This window comes from Mesoplodon bidens, assembly GCF_964165515.1.
Source record: "Mesoplodon bidens genome assembly, chromosome: 10".
Classification (NCBI taxonomy): domain Eukaryota; kingdom Metazoa; phylum Chordata; class Mammalia; order Artiodactyla; family Ziphiidae; genus Mesoplodon; species Mesoplodon bidens.
The window spans coordinates 86,136,989-86,154,278 of record NC_138172.1 but is presented as its reverse complement, the minus strand read 5'-3'; the positions used below and the strand labels follow the sequence as shown (position 1 = coordinate 86,154,278).

The 17,290-nt window shown below is 38.5% G+C and overlaps 1 protein-coding gene across 1 annotated transcript; it reads right to left on the bottom strand.

The window, feature by feature from the left end:
- Positions 1-1,077: 1,077 nt before the first annotated feature.
- Positions 1,078-16,055, bottom strand: LOC308624004 (uncharacterized protein C6orf62 homolog). The gene is made up of 5 exons (XM_081246867.1): positions 13,676-16,055; positions 11,756-11,932; positions 10,622-10,744; positions 6,506-6,640; positions 1,078-2,478 (listed from the first exon to the last, which is right to left on the bottom strand). The coding sequence occupies exons 1-5, from the start codon at positions 13,802-13,804 to the stop codon at positions 2,353-2,355; spliced, it is 690 nt and encodes a 229-aa protein (XP_081102993.1). The 5' UTR covers positions 13,805-16,055; the 3' UTR covers positions 1,078-2,352.
- Between the last annotated feature and the right edge of the window lie 1,235 nt (positions 16,056-17,290).

Below are 17,290 nucleotides of genomic sequence, written 5' to 3'. Positions count from 1 at the left end.
GCTGGTAAATGTGGAGGGGTAGATATAAAATAATAAGTATAAAATGGGGAAACAGGACATCACATTGACCAATTAAAATGAAAACAGTGTACACTGACAGTGTGTTTCTAGATATTAACTTTAGGGGGCATAAGGTACTTACATTGGGCGTTGGCCAGGATACATAATCCAAATCTAACCATGAAGGAACATCACTCAAACGTAAAATAAGGACACTCTGTGTTTTAAAAAATTGGCCTGTACTCTTCAAAACTGTCAAGGTCATTAAACAAAAGCTGAGGAACTGTTCAAGATTAAAGGAGACTAGAAACATGACAACTGAATGCAATGATCCTGTACAAACTATAGGGAGATAAAAAAAACATAATCAAAGATAGGAGGACAATCAACAAAACTGAAATATGGATGGTAAATTAAAGTATATCATTGTTACATTTGAGTCTGATAATTTTACTGTGGTAATAAGAATATCCTTGTACTTGGGATATACGGAGTACTGAGGGGGAAGGGATCAAATTCCCAAACGATTCAGAAAATATATGTAAATATATGGAGAAAGACAAAACGTCGAAATGTCAAGAGTTATTTTGTGGGTGAAGTTTATACAGGAGCTTTCTGTATTACTTATAACTTTCCCAATTACAATTATCCTAAAATAAAAACTTTAACGCTACAGAGCCAGACAGCCAGGTTTTAAATCCTCCCCTACTCACAATGCGTGTGGGCAATTTCCCAAACCTCTGCATCTAGATCCCCTCAAGGTTGTTAGGTTAAGATTAAGAGCTTAGAACAGTACCCAGCCATGAGAAAGTGTTAATTTCAAATAGATTCTAATTTTAAATTGATCAGAAAACATGTGAAAAATTATTCTGAAATTAAGAATATTTTTTTCTTTTCCATGAAGCCAGGCATAAGGCCAGGATGTTAAAAGCTGACAAAATATCCTTGATTCCCATACCTGTTGAAATTATAAACCCAACTTCTCTTGAGTTTACTGTTTAGCCATGTTTATAAACCCTCCTAAGGTCATCAATAACGGGTACCCAAGCGACTTAGAAGAAAAGTTACCACTTCGAGTTTTGTGTATTCACCTGAATAGTCAGGGAACTTTCACCTATTTTATTTAGGTTTTCATTTATTCAAATTCCAACCAGAAGCTAAATACAATTGGAAACTGGTAAGCACTAAGTTTTACTCCAAAGGAGTAGGATCATTCAGATTTACTCCGATAAAAGTATGCAACCCTTAAGCAAAGCTTTTCTTCATTTAAAAGAAAAATAAAACCAAAAACCAAAATAAACTATACAGTAGTCTTTCCTTATGTTCATTGCACAAAATGAGTTCTCCTTTTAGAACTTTGACACTCAATGGTGTTTTTGTATGTTTTCACAATTTAAAATCCCAACTTTAGTAACTTTTCTACTTCAAAAAACCCTAAGTTTTCCTTTAGGATGGTGTAGAAACCAGTATTTCTGCACAATTCACTGGAATTTTTTCCTTTATAATAAAAATCTCTTTTTAAAACAAAAAAAACAAAACAAAAACCAAAAGGAAAGTCCTCTACCTATTATGGTTTCTGCAGCTATGAATGTATTTCTCAGTTTCATAGCTGCTTAGCTACTTCAGACTCCAGATCTGCTTTAATGTGTATAACTGTATCCACACTCAGCAGAAGCTCTTTCGTAACAGCAACTTGGGGAAAGAGATCTGGAAATAAAATACATATATTTATGAGTACCAGGAAACAAACATGGCCCAGTAATATATGAGGCAAGAATGCCTACAATGAGATGCTTTTTTCATTTAAGATTTCTTTCCCATGGTTGTATTCTCTTTTTTTTAAACAACCACTTCTGGTCATTAGAATGAATCTGACAGTGCTCTGGAACAATGTGATTATAGCAAAGCTGTAAGTTTTTAAAATGTTATTTATACCTGTTACATTCACTTCTCACCCTCCAAATACTGATGACAGATGTCAAAGAGGCAAAAACCAGCACAAATGGAAAGACTATCAAAAATGAGTATCACCTTGTGCTTTCAGATACATTTAAGCATTTCAGTGTACAATAGTCCTTTCATTTCACATTTTTAGTAAGATGCTGATGCAGTGCAGCAAATATGCAAAGCATCTTCTTTCACACAGTCTGTGCAGAAGACATCTAATTTAAGTTCTGAGATACAAATGATAAAAAAAAAAAAAAAAAATCCAGGATGAACAAGTTTCAAAATGCATAGTGTTCTGTGCATGAGTCCATTTTCTTTAAACTCTGAAAGAATAAAGTGGTAAGAAAAAAAGAAAAAAAACTGCTGCTGCACTCTCTGATCTTCTCCATTTTGCTGGTCAGCGCTCTATTCTGGCATATAAGGATGGAGGTGATCCTCTATGGTGCCAACTGCCCAGTGGGTAAGCTGCTCCTGTGGCAGGTAGAGGCAGATGCTGCATAACTTGAAGATTGTAGCTTTGTTTTTTGGAGTCTGGAAGGGGAAACATTTTTTTTAATATTCTTAATAAATAAAGACTTTCACATAAATGACCGATTATCACACGACGTCCATCTCCCACAATTTATTAAGCACTTATGGACACGGTAACAAAGCATACAGAGTAAGGGAAGAAATTATGGTTCCCATCCATAGGGACCTTAGCCTAAATAGGACAGAACCTTGCCATACAAAATATAGAGAAAACAGAGTAAACATGATTATAAACTAAATGTTTACAGAGTTTATGCAGAATAAAAAATTGAAAGTTAGGAAAGTCAAACACAGACTACTTGCTGAAAGAAATTAGGGTTAAAAGCATTTCATGGAGACAGATTTGAATAGAGGTTTGCAATCACATTTGTATACAGAAAGACAGCAGATGTGGTGAGAGTAGATGGTAGAGAGATTAGAAATAGGTAAAAAAGATTTAAGTGTATCCTGCGGGAAAGGACTAGAAGGCCAAAGTATTAACAGTTAAATCAAACTCTAAGTATTTTTAAAAAGCAGTTACTATTTTAACATCTAACATCTGATAAACAAGTGCTAGGTGCTTTCACAAATAACCACTGCTAGTAAGTGGAAGACGAAATCTGAACCCAGAACTGCCTTCAAAGTTTTGCATCTTTTCACTATAGCACCTCTTAAAAAAAAAAAGGCGAAAGACTGCCTTTGCCAATGTCTGAAGCAGACTAGCTACCTACATATGTAAATGAACCTATACATATATATTTTTTCATTTTAACTTTTAAAACAACCTATGACTGTTCAGACTCTAGGCATGTGCCTCTATGCCACTGTGCATTCAAAATTCTTTTTTGCTCTAGCCTTTATCATATATATTATATTAGGATATAAAGGGCAGAAGATCTCTGCTAGATGATTTTTATCAAATTTCTTAATTTCTGGATTTCCTTAGCTATAAAATGGGAGTAGTAAGATCTACACCTCAGAAGACTGCTGTGAGGATTAAATGAGCTCATACACATAAAGCTCTCAGTATAGAGTCTGGTACATAATACAGTTGACCCTTGAACAACAAACATGGGTTTGGGCTGCTCAGGTCCACTTACATGCAAATTTTTTCCAATAAATATATTGGAAAAATTTTGGAGATGTGTGATAATTTGAAAAAATAGACAAACCACACAGTCTAGAAATATCAAAAAAAGTTAAGTGTGTCATGAATGCATAAAATATATATACAGATGACCCTTGAACAACACGGGGGGTGGGGCACCGACCCTACCTGCAGTTGAAAATCTGCATATAGTTTACAGTCTTCCCTCCATATACACGGTTCCAGATCAGCAGATTCAACCAACCACGAATTCAACCAACTGCGGATCGTGCAGTACTGTAGTATGCATTTATTGAAAAAACTTCATGTATTATGTGGACCAGCGCAGCTCTAACCTGTGTCATTCAAGGGTCAACTGCAGACCCTAGTCTATCCTTACATAGGCATAAGGTGAGTGACATTTAATATATAATTAATGTGTTAGTTTTCTACCTGTTTTATTGCTTTGCTTTCAAAGGATTACATTACCATACAGTATGCCTCTCTCACAACTGGAGAAATGACATAGCCTATAAGTGGCTTTTTAAAAAATGTTACAGTGTTTCTAATACTGTATTATGAATATGACTATAATACTGTATGCTATAAAACTTTCATAATGATTCATTCATTAGCATTCGTTAGTGGACAGCTAGGCTACCAAGAAGCAATCGTATCGATTACACTAGGCTGCCATAAAGCAACCATACTGCACTTCTTCAATATCAATATATGGATCATTATACCTGTAAATAAATATGAATTTCTTTTTCACATTATCCTTTTTGATGTCTAATGTTACTAATATAATTAGTAGATGTTACTAATATAACACCTAGTGTTTTGTATCATATAAAACAATATTGTAGTTACTGACAATTCATCTTGTAAATAAAATTCATAAACTTAGGTATCAAATACAGTACAGTACTGTATTTTCTCTTATGATTTTCTTAACATCTTCTGTTCAGCTTTATTGTTAAGAATACAATATATAACACACATTAACATACAAAATATGTGTTAATCGACCATTTACATTTATTAGTAAGGCTTCCAGTCAACAGTCGACTAGTTAAGTTTATGAGTCAAAAGTCATATGCAAACTGTACAGGGGTTGGCACCCTTAACCCCTGAGTTGTTCAAGCATCAACTGTATACTATAGGCGGTGGCCACCACTATTATATCAATTCCCTCATGAACTAGTGGAGGTTGATTCTTCCATATAATGCAAATACAGCAACACATCTCCAGCTTATGAAGATCAAGAACAGAACCTGAGTGGAAGAAGGGGACTAAGAGCACTGAAGAACAAATTCATCTACAACTAGGGGATACCAGTGATCCCAGTTTGCCCAGGACTGACTGAGGGGTTTCTAGGACTTGGGACTTTGCAGTATTAAAACCAGGACATTCCAGACAAACTGAGACTACTGGTCACACCCTACCTACAACCCAAATTTAGCTTATGAGCTTATAATTTTCTTTTCATTAAAAGGATTCAAGCTGTTTGCTTCATAAAACATTAAAAACACCTGACCTCGATACATAAAGAGATGATTTGTTAACTTATTTAGCCAAGAAACTCCTTCAATTCACTAGTCATTTCTATATAGCATTATTGATCTCATATATATTCACGTGAAAATGAAGTTGCTACACTAGTGTATGTTATTATTAAATCTTCTATGACTAAAAATCTCTGTTGTGGATTTCACAATATAAGTCAATACCCTGCTATACAGTATTTTCTCAACAAGTAACTCAAATGAAAGTACACTACAGGCAATTAAAAAGGAAAAAAGAGTCAACTAAAAAGTATTCACCAAAGGAGAGCTGAGGTAAAGAAGAAACTGAGAACAAACAAACAAAAAGGCCAAAACCTAAAACACCCCACCTAAATTGTATGGTTCTTCTATCAGTTTTATCAGATGCTTCCAGTGAAATTAATCTTCTTCTTAATTCCCAGTTTTTTAATTTGTACCTACACCATAATTACTTAACTTTTTACAAGATGGAAAATGTACAATCTTTCCAAGTAGTCTATTAGCTCCTTGAAGGTAGCAGTATGATTCCCTTTTGTATTTTTCTAGTACCTTGCATAGAATCGCTCTTAAATAAAAACAAAAATGTTCTACAATGCAATTAATAGTGTACTTTTAAAATAAGTCTTAATTTAAATCACCTTCTCAATGAGGCCTTCTCTGGTGACATCATCTAAGAATTCACACCCAACAGTTTATGTAATTCCCTTTTCTCTTAGCACTTATCACTATCTAACTATATATTTTATTTATCTACTTCTAGGTCTCCCACAATGGAATGTCAACCCAAAAGGAATTTCTAACTTGTTCATTGCCATACAGTGCCTGGCACTTAGCGCTCATTTGCTGAATGAATGCTAAATAAATTAAAATGATGCCATTTTTAAAGGTTAATAACAAAGTATCGATTATCTACTATAACTTCTAAGTGATGATATTTAGGCTTAGATTGGTAAGAATAAACAACATTTTACAGAATAAAAATCAATTTGGAATACCTGGATTGCTACTTAAATTGGAAGTACTTATTTAAAACACATGTGGACCTTTTAAAAACAGATGTGCCTCATCCTTTCAGGTATTTATTTAAAAGGTCTAGGCCAGTGCTTCTCAAAACATAATGTGTTATCAATCACTTGAAGATTTTATTCAAAGTAAAGACTTTGATTATTGCACACTGGAATCATGACTTCTAAAAGCTCCCCAGGTAGTTCTAAGATGCAGCAAAGTTTGGGAACCATTGTTCTAGGTTAAGGTCAGGACGTCTGTTTCTTGGTTTTTAAGTAACTTCAAAATTAATGCCATGTTGAAGGAGCAAACAGAATTAAGTAACATATAGAAAACAGTTTGCTAACCAATACGCTTTTAAAATGAGCCCTTATGTGGTTTAAAAAAAAAAAGTAAAAAACAGCTTACCTGCAAGTGCTGTCTGTCAATGAAGAGAAACACTGACTGGTTAGGATTGTTGACAACAATTCCAGTCTTGTCCTTTCGGCTCAGTACATGCAGAAACTGTTTTTCATAGTCACCGTGATGAAACTCAAATTTGGCCTAATTAAGAAATATAAATGTTTACGTGTAACCACAAACATGTTATACCACCTGAAACATCAACTGCACTCGCATGCATAGAGTTGTGCTGTTCAGTATGGTAACCAATAGAGGCTACTTAAATTTATATTAATTAAATGCAATTTAAAATTCAATTCTTTAGTAGTACTAGCCACATATCAATATGATCAATAGTCACATGTGGCTTGTGGCCTCCATTCTAAATAGTCTCTTGAGATACAGAAGATTTCCTTCATCACAGAAAGTTCCACTGGACAGCACTTCGTAATTTGACCTTCAAGAAAAACTACACCAAACTGACTAAATCCTAATACTCAATGATTTTAAGCCAAATATCATAAAATCAAATTTTCAAACCCACTCAGCTCAAGACTCCTACCTTAGTATTTTAAGCCCAATGACACATCCCTTCTTCCTATTATAACATATAAGCAACACTGTAGATGGTTCTTGGAAAGACATCTATTTATATTCCAATCCCAGCTGCACATCTCACTACTTATACGACCTGTGCAAATCCCTTAACATTTTTAGACTTAAAACAGGGCTCTAACCCATCAGTTAAGAGGAGTAAACGAAATGTAAAGCCCACACCTGAAATATGCTTCCAATCCTCACAAGGATGAGCACCTGAGGATACAGGAACCCCTCAATTTTTTTTCTTTTTGTTTTTTTGCGCTACGCAGGCCTCTCACTGTCGTGGCCTCTCCTGTTGCGGAGCACAGGCTCTGGATGCGCAGGCTCAGCGGCCATGGCTCACGGGCCCAGCCGCTCAGCGACATGTGGGATCTTCCTGGACCGGGGCACGAACCCGTGTCCCCTGCATCAGCAGGCGGACTCTCAACCACTGCGCCACCAGGGAAGCCCCAAAAAAGTTTTTTTTTTATGTTATGAAGAACAGTTATCAAGTCAGTCATAATATTCTTTTAATCTTTTAACATGAGGAAGATAACACAATCCTCCCAAAAAATGTCTGTGAAGAGGCCAAATGCTAGGTGAAAACACCAGGCTAACGGGGAATTCAAGAAACCTGGAAACCTTAATCTGATATTTAGATAGTGAACTGTAAAAATGATTATTAGTCCTTCAGTTCAAACAATCTTTATTCTCCTATTATGTCAAAGACAGCAGAAAATACTAACACGGAAAAAACATCAGTTCCTGCTATATAGGATTTTACTACCCAGTAGTTTTCCTCATAAACCATAACGCAAATACTATTGTATGTAAAATATAATACTGAAATGTACCTCTGCACAATTCAAATATTTATTGAACTCAGAATACAAAAAGCATGTTATTAGATACTGAAAAATATGAATAAGACTATCTCAACCTTAAGGGACTCACATACTGCTGAAGAGGAAAAGCACATAGAAATATAAAACCTAACCTGCTTCAAATCTTTCCCCGAATAAGATGTGGTTATTTGTAAAAAACCTAAAATGGGTTCTTACTGTTAAAGTGCTATGGGAAGAAAGAAGAAATAATTAACAGAGTAGACAAGAGTGCAATATCAGGAAGCGATTTTGGATTGGGCCTTGAAAGATGACAGTTATTTTCCTTGGGGAAAATAGTAATGGTAAGTAATTTAGAAAATGCCGTTCTAGGAAACAGAACCTACACAAACACAAGTGTCAAAATCAAGACACTGCTCAAGAAAGCAAGTGTTTCAATATGGCAAATATCAGGGTGGATGGAAGAGGCCAGTAGAGTATCACACTGAAAAGAGATTTGAGTGAGACTGGAAAAGGCCTTGCCTGTATTTCTATGGCACTTCAATTCTATCCTATCTGAATATCCAAAGATTTGGGCAGAAATGGTCCACACTGAAAAGAAAACTCTCATAGGTACCATGTAAGAAATAATTCCCAGAAGAAACGTAATGCATGTTTTAATAGTGTGATGAAGAGCTAACTTAAAGCAACAGCATGAGGGATGAAGAGGAAAGAAGAGATCTACTTTACTAGTACTTCTCTGTATTTCACAGCACTATGACTACAGTAGAACTGGATATTTTAAAATAATCTTTACTCTGGTTCCTATTAAATCTCACGACTGAAGTATTCAGATTTTAAACTGCTTTGAGTCAAAAAAAAAAAGTGTGTGAGTTAAAGTTTACTTTTCCTTTTCTCATCTATCTTGAGAGAAAAAACTGTTATTTTTATTTAAAGCTTCTCATTCAGGATATTTATGTATATTAAATTACTTCAGAGAAGTGTATTTGTTTTTACATTGTTACCTTATTTACTGCAGTAGAATTCTAAAATTATAAAGCTATTACCTATATCCGAATGCTTGTATTCAGTCCGTAAGTTAAGGTTTTATCATTCGCGGAGCTTTCCACAGTACAGAGTAGCGAATTAAGAGCGTAAGCTTTATAGTCAGTCTAGACTTAATGTCTTGACTGCCACTTAACTGCATGACCTTGGATTATTTACCTAATCTCTGACTCAGTTTCTTTGCAAAAGGAGGTCCCTATCTACCTAGTTTATTGTAAGGACTAAGATTCAATGTATATATTTAAGAGACAGCCTAGCACACTCAACACTCAATATAACAGCCACGATTTTAAAGAAAAGTTACTTGAGACAAGACTATTTTCATACAATGATTTTTTAAAAAAGGTCTCAGAGGAAAAGACAGGGTACTAGAAATTCAAAAATATACTGTGATAAGTGGACCTAAATTTTTCCAATGGGAAATTCTGAACTTAAAAAAAAAAAAAAATCCTAGCAGTACTTCTGGAGAGCAGTTACACCTGGTTGAGGTGTAAGACATGCCCTGATAACCATGTAAACATGCCTTTCCCATTCCCGTCTTCCTGCCTTTTATATTCAATTTAAATTCTCCAGTACATTCATGTTAGTCAGATGTCACCTATTCAAAGACACAAATATATGATACGTTCACCTCTATTTAGCCTATGCATTATCTTTACAACTTACTACCGTCAAATGAATCTTAGAAAAAGGAATGATAATTTGAGCTAATGTGTAGCAACATTACCATGGGGACAGGAGCTAATGTGTAGCAACATTACCATGGGGACAGGAGGAGTATACCAATTTGCCTATCACACCCAAAAGCACTATAAAGATACTTCATAGTAATGGATAAATGCAAAATTTTTTCAATGACAATTTTCATATTCCTAAGCAATTAGCTTAAAATAAGCCTTCTAATATTTAGCTTAGTATATAAAGTTGAGTCTTTAAATAAATGTAATTATTTCTTTGTTTTTCTGATTGTTAAATAAGTATGCTCATATAGAAATTTACTGAAACACATACATATATTTAAGTAAAAGAGGAAAAGTTAGCTATATCTGACCTAAAACTAACCATAATTAACACTTTGGTGGATCTTGTACTTCCTCCATTCATATATATATATATACTATAAATAAAATTAAAATCAACACCCAGGTAAATGCCCTGAAATAAAGCACCAGAAATTGTCAAGCACATCAAATGACAAGTCAAAACATAGCAAGATGTCAAGGAAAGTTAATTAAGAACGACTACTACATTTACTTTTCTCCTATAAAGTTTTATATGCAAATCAACTCCTAGAAAAGGGTTTCTTAATTCATTTCTTAGATTCCTTTGACAACCAGGGTTAAGAATAAAGTATTTTAGGAGAGTGTGTGGTGCAGGGGAAGAGATTTTCTGAAGTTCATCTATGGGCTCCTCTATAAATAAACAAATGTCTACCTTAAAAGATTTTCTCTGACCATAATTTCAAGGACACACTGGATAGTTAGAACCACCTCATTCTCAAGAGATTCTATAATCCAAACGCTTTCTATTCTTGCATTACAACAGTCAAAAGGCGAGGAGGGACTCACGAAGTAAAACTTATTAGAGAGCGTATTCCCAAAGAATTTCTTAAATTGGACCCTATTCTGAGTTTTCAACTTGTTTACATGTTCACCACACTTATTTTAGAATAAAATACCTGAACAGGCCTAAAAGGCTCATCAGATTCTTTCCACCGAGAGAACAGGAGACAGACAATTTTTTCAATATCATTCCGAGGCCAAAGAATGAAATCCATCTCCTGAGTACAGCCAATTACATCCTATAAAATGCCAAAAAAAAAAATTTTTACTTTCAAAGAAACAAAGCCATAACAACCAATGTCACAACTTACAGGGTTTGACTACAGGAACATTTCACAAGTGCAGAACGTCCACTATACAGCTGACCCTTGAACAGCCTGGGCAGGAAGGGCACTGACCAGAGTGGATATCTCAGCAGACAACTTTACAGCCAGCCCCCCATCCATCTACAGTCCCGCATCTGTGAATTCAGCCAACTGTGGATTGAGTAGTACTGTATATGTATTTATTGAAAAAATCTGCTTTTAAGTGGATCCTGGCAGTTGGCGCAAATCTGTGTTGTTCAAGGGTCAACCATGTATCGTTTTATGTCTTTTAAGAGGTTTGAATACAGTCTGAACAGCTCATGACCTAATTCTAATTTTTATCTTATAGAGTCCACATATAATCACTCAGTCCAATATTTTTCACATCAAGATCTTAACTCAGTGCATGGTGAAAACTCCAACCGCAGCTCTAATTTTTTGTCTTTTCTTTAAGTCCTTGTACCATTATTTCCACTCTTCAAAATCAGAACTTCTAATATGAATCACTACCTTCTAATCACAGGTGAAATGCTATTTTTGTTGTATGCTGATTATTGAGGCCAACTAACCTCTTCCAGACCAGTATATGGTTATCTCCAGCCTCCCCAACAAGCCCACTAATCCTGGGGACCTCTTGTTCAAGTTTGCCCAGACTAACTTTCTTTCAATGAGCTGCAGAAGTTCAGCAAAATTCCTTACTTATAAGGGGCGATGTTCTCCCCTGAAAAAGGAAATCCCAATGAACAGTAATATAAACCACGAACCACAGCAACAATGTACACAATTACCAACATAATGACACACAAGAAAGTTATCCATGCTTTATTTAAATTCCACTTTTAAAGAGATTTATGACCATAATTAACTACCCATTCTTAGGAGGAAGAAAAACCCAAGTTTTAACTCACAAAAACCTACCAAAACCAAGACAAAAACAGAATTTACCCTTCTCATAGACTGGTATCGAGGAGCATGGAGCTGTACCACATCCTTCTGTAAAAGCTCTATGGAACTTTCCAAGGAATAGCTGGAATCTCGCACACCTTTCAGGATATTTTCTTCGTAATTATTTGTCATGACTGGTATAACCTCAGACACTTCAAAGAGTGCTGATTTTTTCTTCTAAAAGAAAAAAAAAAGGTGTATTAACCCACAGGTAGCACACTGTCTTAACACCCAGAGTTCACATTACAATGTCATGTTACCTTTATTCTAACTCAGCAAAATTCTTAACTGATGTAATTTTTGTACTGAAAACACAGATTTTCAAATAGGTGGATCCTTCTGTTCTTCCCCCAACCCCCTTACTCCTCTACCATACACAAACAGGCTATTATCAGAATATTTTAACTGCATGGTTTTATAGCATTATGGTAACCATAGCAAGTACTTATTTTAGACAATATTTCTTAAATGCTGTGAGAAACAAACACCAGATACCCCTAAGGTTAAAAAAAACAAAACAGTGATTTACTCTTGATGTAAATTCACTTAACTGGTCCTACATACAGCCAAATTAAAATCTCAGCAGTTTAAAATCAAAGCTCTTCAGACAAATTAACTGCTTCACTCCTTAAAAGGGTCAATTTCCATTACTCCTTCTGGACATTACATAACTACAAGCGTCAACATTCAAGAGGAGGGGAAAAAAATGTCTACCAAATCTTCAAACATAGTTAAGATCAAGGGCTCATCATCAATTTAGGTTATAAAATTTATCAACTGCTCAGACAACTGCCTGGATACTGTCCATTCAAAGAATAAAAGCAGGTTTTCGTAGGTGTTAGAAGAGCTAGATGGTATAATCTGGGGCATCTCACAGATTAAATTCAAAGATCTAGTCTCACTACTTATATCTTGTATTTATTTCTAGTGAACCTACATTATAATGGCTTCAACTAAAATCTCGTCTTATCAATTCTGCAATTAACAAAAAAAGGAAAAAAAAAAGAAGTAAATCCGTGATATCATTTCAAAACAAACCACTTTTGAAACCACTTTAAAATGCTATACTTTAGCAGCTAAAAGCATTCTTAAATATTGAATACTATTATCTTTAATAGTGGGGTAAAAACATGGGAAAATTAAAGGGATACCACACTAAGACGATGTTTCTGATGTGAAATTAGCTCATAATTTAAGCACAAAATCAAAGTAGTATTTCCTTAATATTCATAACCTGACCTCATGTCAAAGAGAGATCGATTATCTAAGAAACTGTCCATTATTTTAAGTTGCAAAAAAATACTGCTTTTAACATGTTCTCCTTGACTACTCACAACTCATTATTTGCTATTTAACTGTGGAATTAATTCTGATCAAGACAAAAAAAATTTAAACTTTTGGTCATTTTGAATTTTAATCAACTGCACTTCTAAACACAAATTAAACCTTTACAGTAATCAATTGCTCCTAAGAATTAAAGTGCATTCTATTTCGTTAAATGTACCATGAGAAAAGGTAACGGAGTTGATGAACCAGATCGCTTTCAGCATATAAACATTTTGATTCTAATTTACTACTTTCAAACATTCTGTATACTTTAAACCATCTTTAAATTCAGTTATCAAGTTCTCTATATAACTCTACATAAACGAAATTCATTGTAAAACATAAATGAGTTTTACAATGCTACCCACCCCATGTTAACTAAAAGTGGATCCTAAGAAGCTTTAGAATTAAGTAATACCAAACCAAGAGCACTCAAGCCTTCCATTCATAGTTATACCGCAACTCCTTTGAGATAATTACCCAAAAGGGTCAAAGTTAAAGCACACAAATGTAGACTTTTGTCAACCACTCTTTAACCTAATATACGCTTACAAAAATCACTTGTGCTAATTCACATTAAGAACTTTAAATTACCTTCTCCTTGAATACAAAGGCAATATACATCTTGAAGTCAAACTGGTCAGCTAGAGATTCTTTTTTCTTTCTAAGCTGAGCACGTAGTCTGTTCAGAGCTTGTTTCTTCCGGGAGTTTGGGTCCCCCATTTTGAAATACAGGTGGTACTAAAGCCTTTGGAAATTGTCACTAAACTATGGGCACTTTTTCTTAAGACTCAAGTACAACAGAAACAAGTCATTTTTTTCCTGCTAATATGATTGAATAGCTAAAATCACGACTGTAACCCAAAAACTGCACCTTCTGGCAATATTAGCAGACTGTCATATTACAGGGTCAAGAAACAAAAGCCGCTGTCCAGTCATGTTTGGACAATAACGTTTGGGGTCAGATGGGAAAAAGGAAGGGAAGGAAGGAAAGAAAGAGGAGAAAATACTTGAACTAACTTTTTGGAAAACACATTTGGCTTAACTGCCAAAATAAAGGCGGGGGGACTGAAAAACCTATTAATAGGATTTAGGTGTGCAATAAAACACAGCTGACATCAGTCCAATCCTTAAAATCCATACGGATTTTTTTCCCTCTTTTCAGAGAAGGGATAATGAAAAGGAATGGGGAGGGGGACTGTGATCCTTGCTTTCTGAATCTCAAATAAAAAAAAGGAAAGGGGAAAAAAAAGCCACCAAAAGAACCCCCCAAAACAGGGTAGGTGAATGAAACTGAAATACCCAATTGGATTTTACCCAGCCAGATCCATGGCTGTAGTACCTAATTAATTCTTAGTTATTTCAGATTTCACTATTGCTATGTACTGTCAGTGCGTGTTATTGATTACACTTGGTGGTGAGCAAAGAGAAAAGTGCAAAATCGGTAGAGAAGGAAGGGGAGAGGTACAAGGTTTCCCTGCAATCAACTACAGTGTATACCGGGGGCGGGCAGCTGTTGCCCAAAGGAGCCATAAGAAAAAACAGCGGAGTCATTACCAACTTCCCCATCACCCACATTTTCACCCTCAGGCGGCTGCTAATGCTGCTGCCAAGGAGAATCATGATGACACAGGGAAAGGGGGTACAGAATACGATACAATAATGACTCCGGCTCTGTGGTTAGACCTGATTGATGCCCGGGATCCCAACACCCCAAGTCCTGCAATGAGTCCTACATTCCCCAAGGGAGCCTTCCCTATGAATCTGCCCCCGTGCAAGACCGTGGGGAGTGCGACTTATCTTCCTGTGAGCATTGCTGAGGCAAAGGTGGCGGGCTCTTCTCCCAAATCCCAGGCAGTGCCCGGGGACCACCGGCCTTCCACCCCCCAGGTCCCACCCCCACCCTTTGCCTTCAGCGGCAGCGACTCACTCGCACCACGGGAGACACTGGATCACTCGGGTTTTCACTCATTTCATCGTGGAAACAATCCCCGCCCGGGTAGAGGAGGTGGGAGAGGGTAAATGGGAAGGATCAGTGGGAAGAAAAGAAAATAGTTGCGTTAATATTAATTATTTTTTGAAGTATGCCCACCCCACCCCCCCAAGAAAAAAAAATTAAGTTCCCGGATTCCGCTCTCACGTTGAACAGACCATGTTTCCCGAGTTTGAATTGCTTAGGGCGGGGTCGTTAGTTGGTTTCCCAAAGGGGTAGAGGGTGGACTCGAGGCAGCTGGGGCGGGGGTGGGTGACGGGGAAGTCCCCTCCCTGTCCCCGCGGAGACCGGGACTCACTGACCGGCTCTCGGGCGGGGTTCGGGCCCTCTAGCCGCAGCCCGCGGGCGGAGCGGTGGCGGCGGCGGAAGAGGAGGCGGCGGCGGGGGCGCTGCTCGCAGCACGGGCAGGAGCCATGTCAAGAGAAAACCACCAGCCAACTGAGCCCCTCCATCCCCGCTGCAGTGCGCACTGTGACCGGGCCGCCCGCGCTGCTGCCGCCGCTCAGCCCCCACCTGGGACCCATAGTCTGGCTCGGCGCCCCGGGCGGCGGCGGACTGGAAGGACGCGGGTACGGCGACGACGGTGAGAGAAAGAGAGGAGAAGAAACGAGGAGGAAGAGGGGGGTCGGATTTGTACTGGCGGCGGAGGGGGAAGGGAGAAAGGGGAGGGGAGCCCTGCGCTAAGGGGGGGGGGCCTGTCAGCGAAGTAAACCCCCCAAAATAAAGTTATTTCAGTTCAAGCATCTGCTCTGGAGTCCTTCTTCTCCGCACGGGTCGAGTTCCGGCTCTCGGAAAGAAGGTCGAGGAGACCAGGACGGGGGAGATGCTGAAGCAGAGGGTGGGCTTCCTCGGTGGCACAGCTCGGTTCCCCCCCACCACCGTTGGCTGCGGAAGCGGCGGCGGCGGCGGCGACCTCGGCGCCTCCCGGGTCCGGGGCAGAGTCGCGTTTGAGAAGAGAAGCGAGAACAAACAACTTAAAATGGCAGCGACGGCCGCTGCGTCACCCGCCCCTCACCGGCACCGCCCCGAACTCTCTGCGGCTGCGCACCCCCCGGGCCGCCACCATCCGCGCAGAAGCGAAGAGGGAGAAAAAACTGGAAGGGGGGAAGGTTTACATGGTTGTCAAAGGTGGGAGGAAAGAAGAGCTGGAGCAGAGGGTGTGAGCAAGCTTTTAAAAGGGTGATTCTTTGAGCTTAAGCTTCTTAGTTAACATTCCCGCCTCAAAGGGAAGTTTGAGAATAGACACTCCCCTCTTGTCCCGTATGGAGTTTCCATAGGGCGTGGAAAGAGCCAACCCGTTCTCCCTCCGCCCCCTCTGTCGGGAGGTCCCGGGCTCCAGAGTTGGCCCCTCGCCCCTCCCCCTCTGTCGTCATAAAGCCACGCCCTTATGCCCTCCCAGACGAAGCACCAGGATGGATTCGCTCTTCAGTGGTCTGGTCCGCCTCTTAGACTCCGCCGGGTCGCGGGACGGGGCGGAGCCGCTGGGCAGAGAGTAAGCGAAGGTGAAGGAGGCGGAGTGACTGAGGAAAGGGGAAGTGTGTGTCGGAAGAGGAGGCGAAGACTCTCATTTCAGTTCGTTGTGGTTTTATTTCTAAGCCACTGATTGGTCTGCCCCGCAGTATCTTGCAGCCGAAAATACATTTCCAATATCTGGAATTTAAACAGCGTGCAGCAGAAAGTGGCTCACGTTGGTCGCACATGGCTCTCTGTCCCCCACCTCGCCACGTGCGCAGGGAGGGAGGGCGGCCCCCAAGCTCCGAAGAAAGTGAGAGACGCCGCCGTTGGAGCTTTGCTGCTGTGGCTTAGGAGAAAAACTAACGAACCTGCCCCTTGGATCATTTTAACCCTACTTTGAGAACACAATTTCTTTTTTTTTGTTTGTTTTTGAACTTTATTTTATTTTTTTATACAGCAGGTCCTTATTAGTCATCAATTTTCTACACATCAGCGTATACATGTCAATACCAATCGACCAATTCATCACACACACCCCCCCCAAGGCTTTCCCCCCTTGGTGTCCATACGTTTGGAGAACAGAATTTCTATGGCGATCCGTCAATCAGGACCTTAGACCTAGGACCTGTCCCTTAGGTGGTTCTCTGTCTTCCTCAAAATATGAAGAGGGTACTGTGGGATGGACCCACACATCCAAATCACAGGTCTTTGGCACCAAAGTGAGTCCCACTTTTCAGAGTTCCAGTGTGCCTATAAAAACT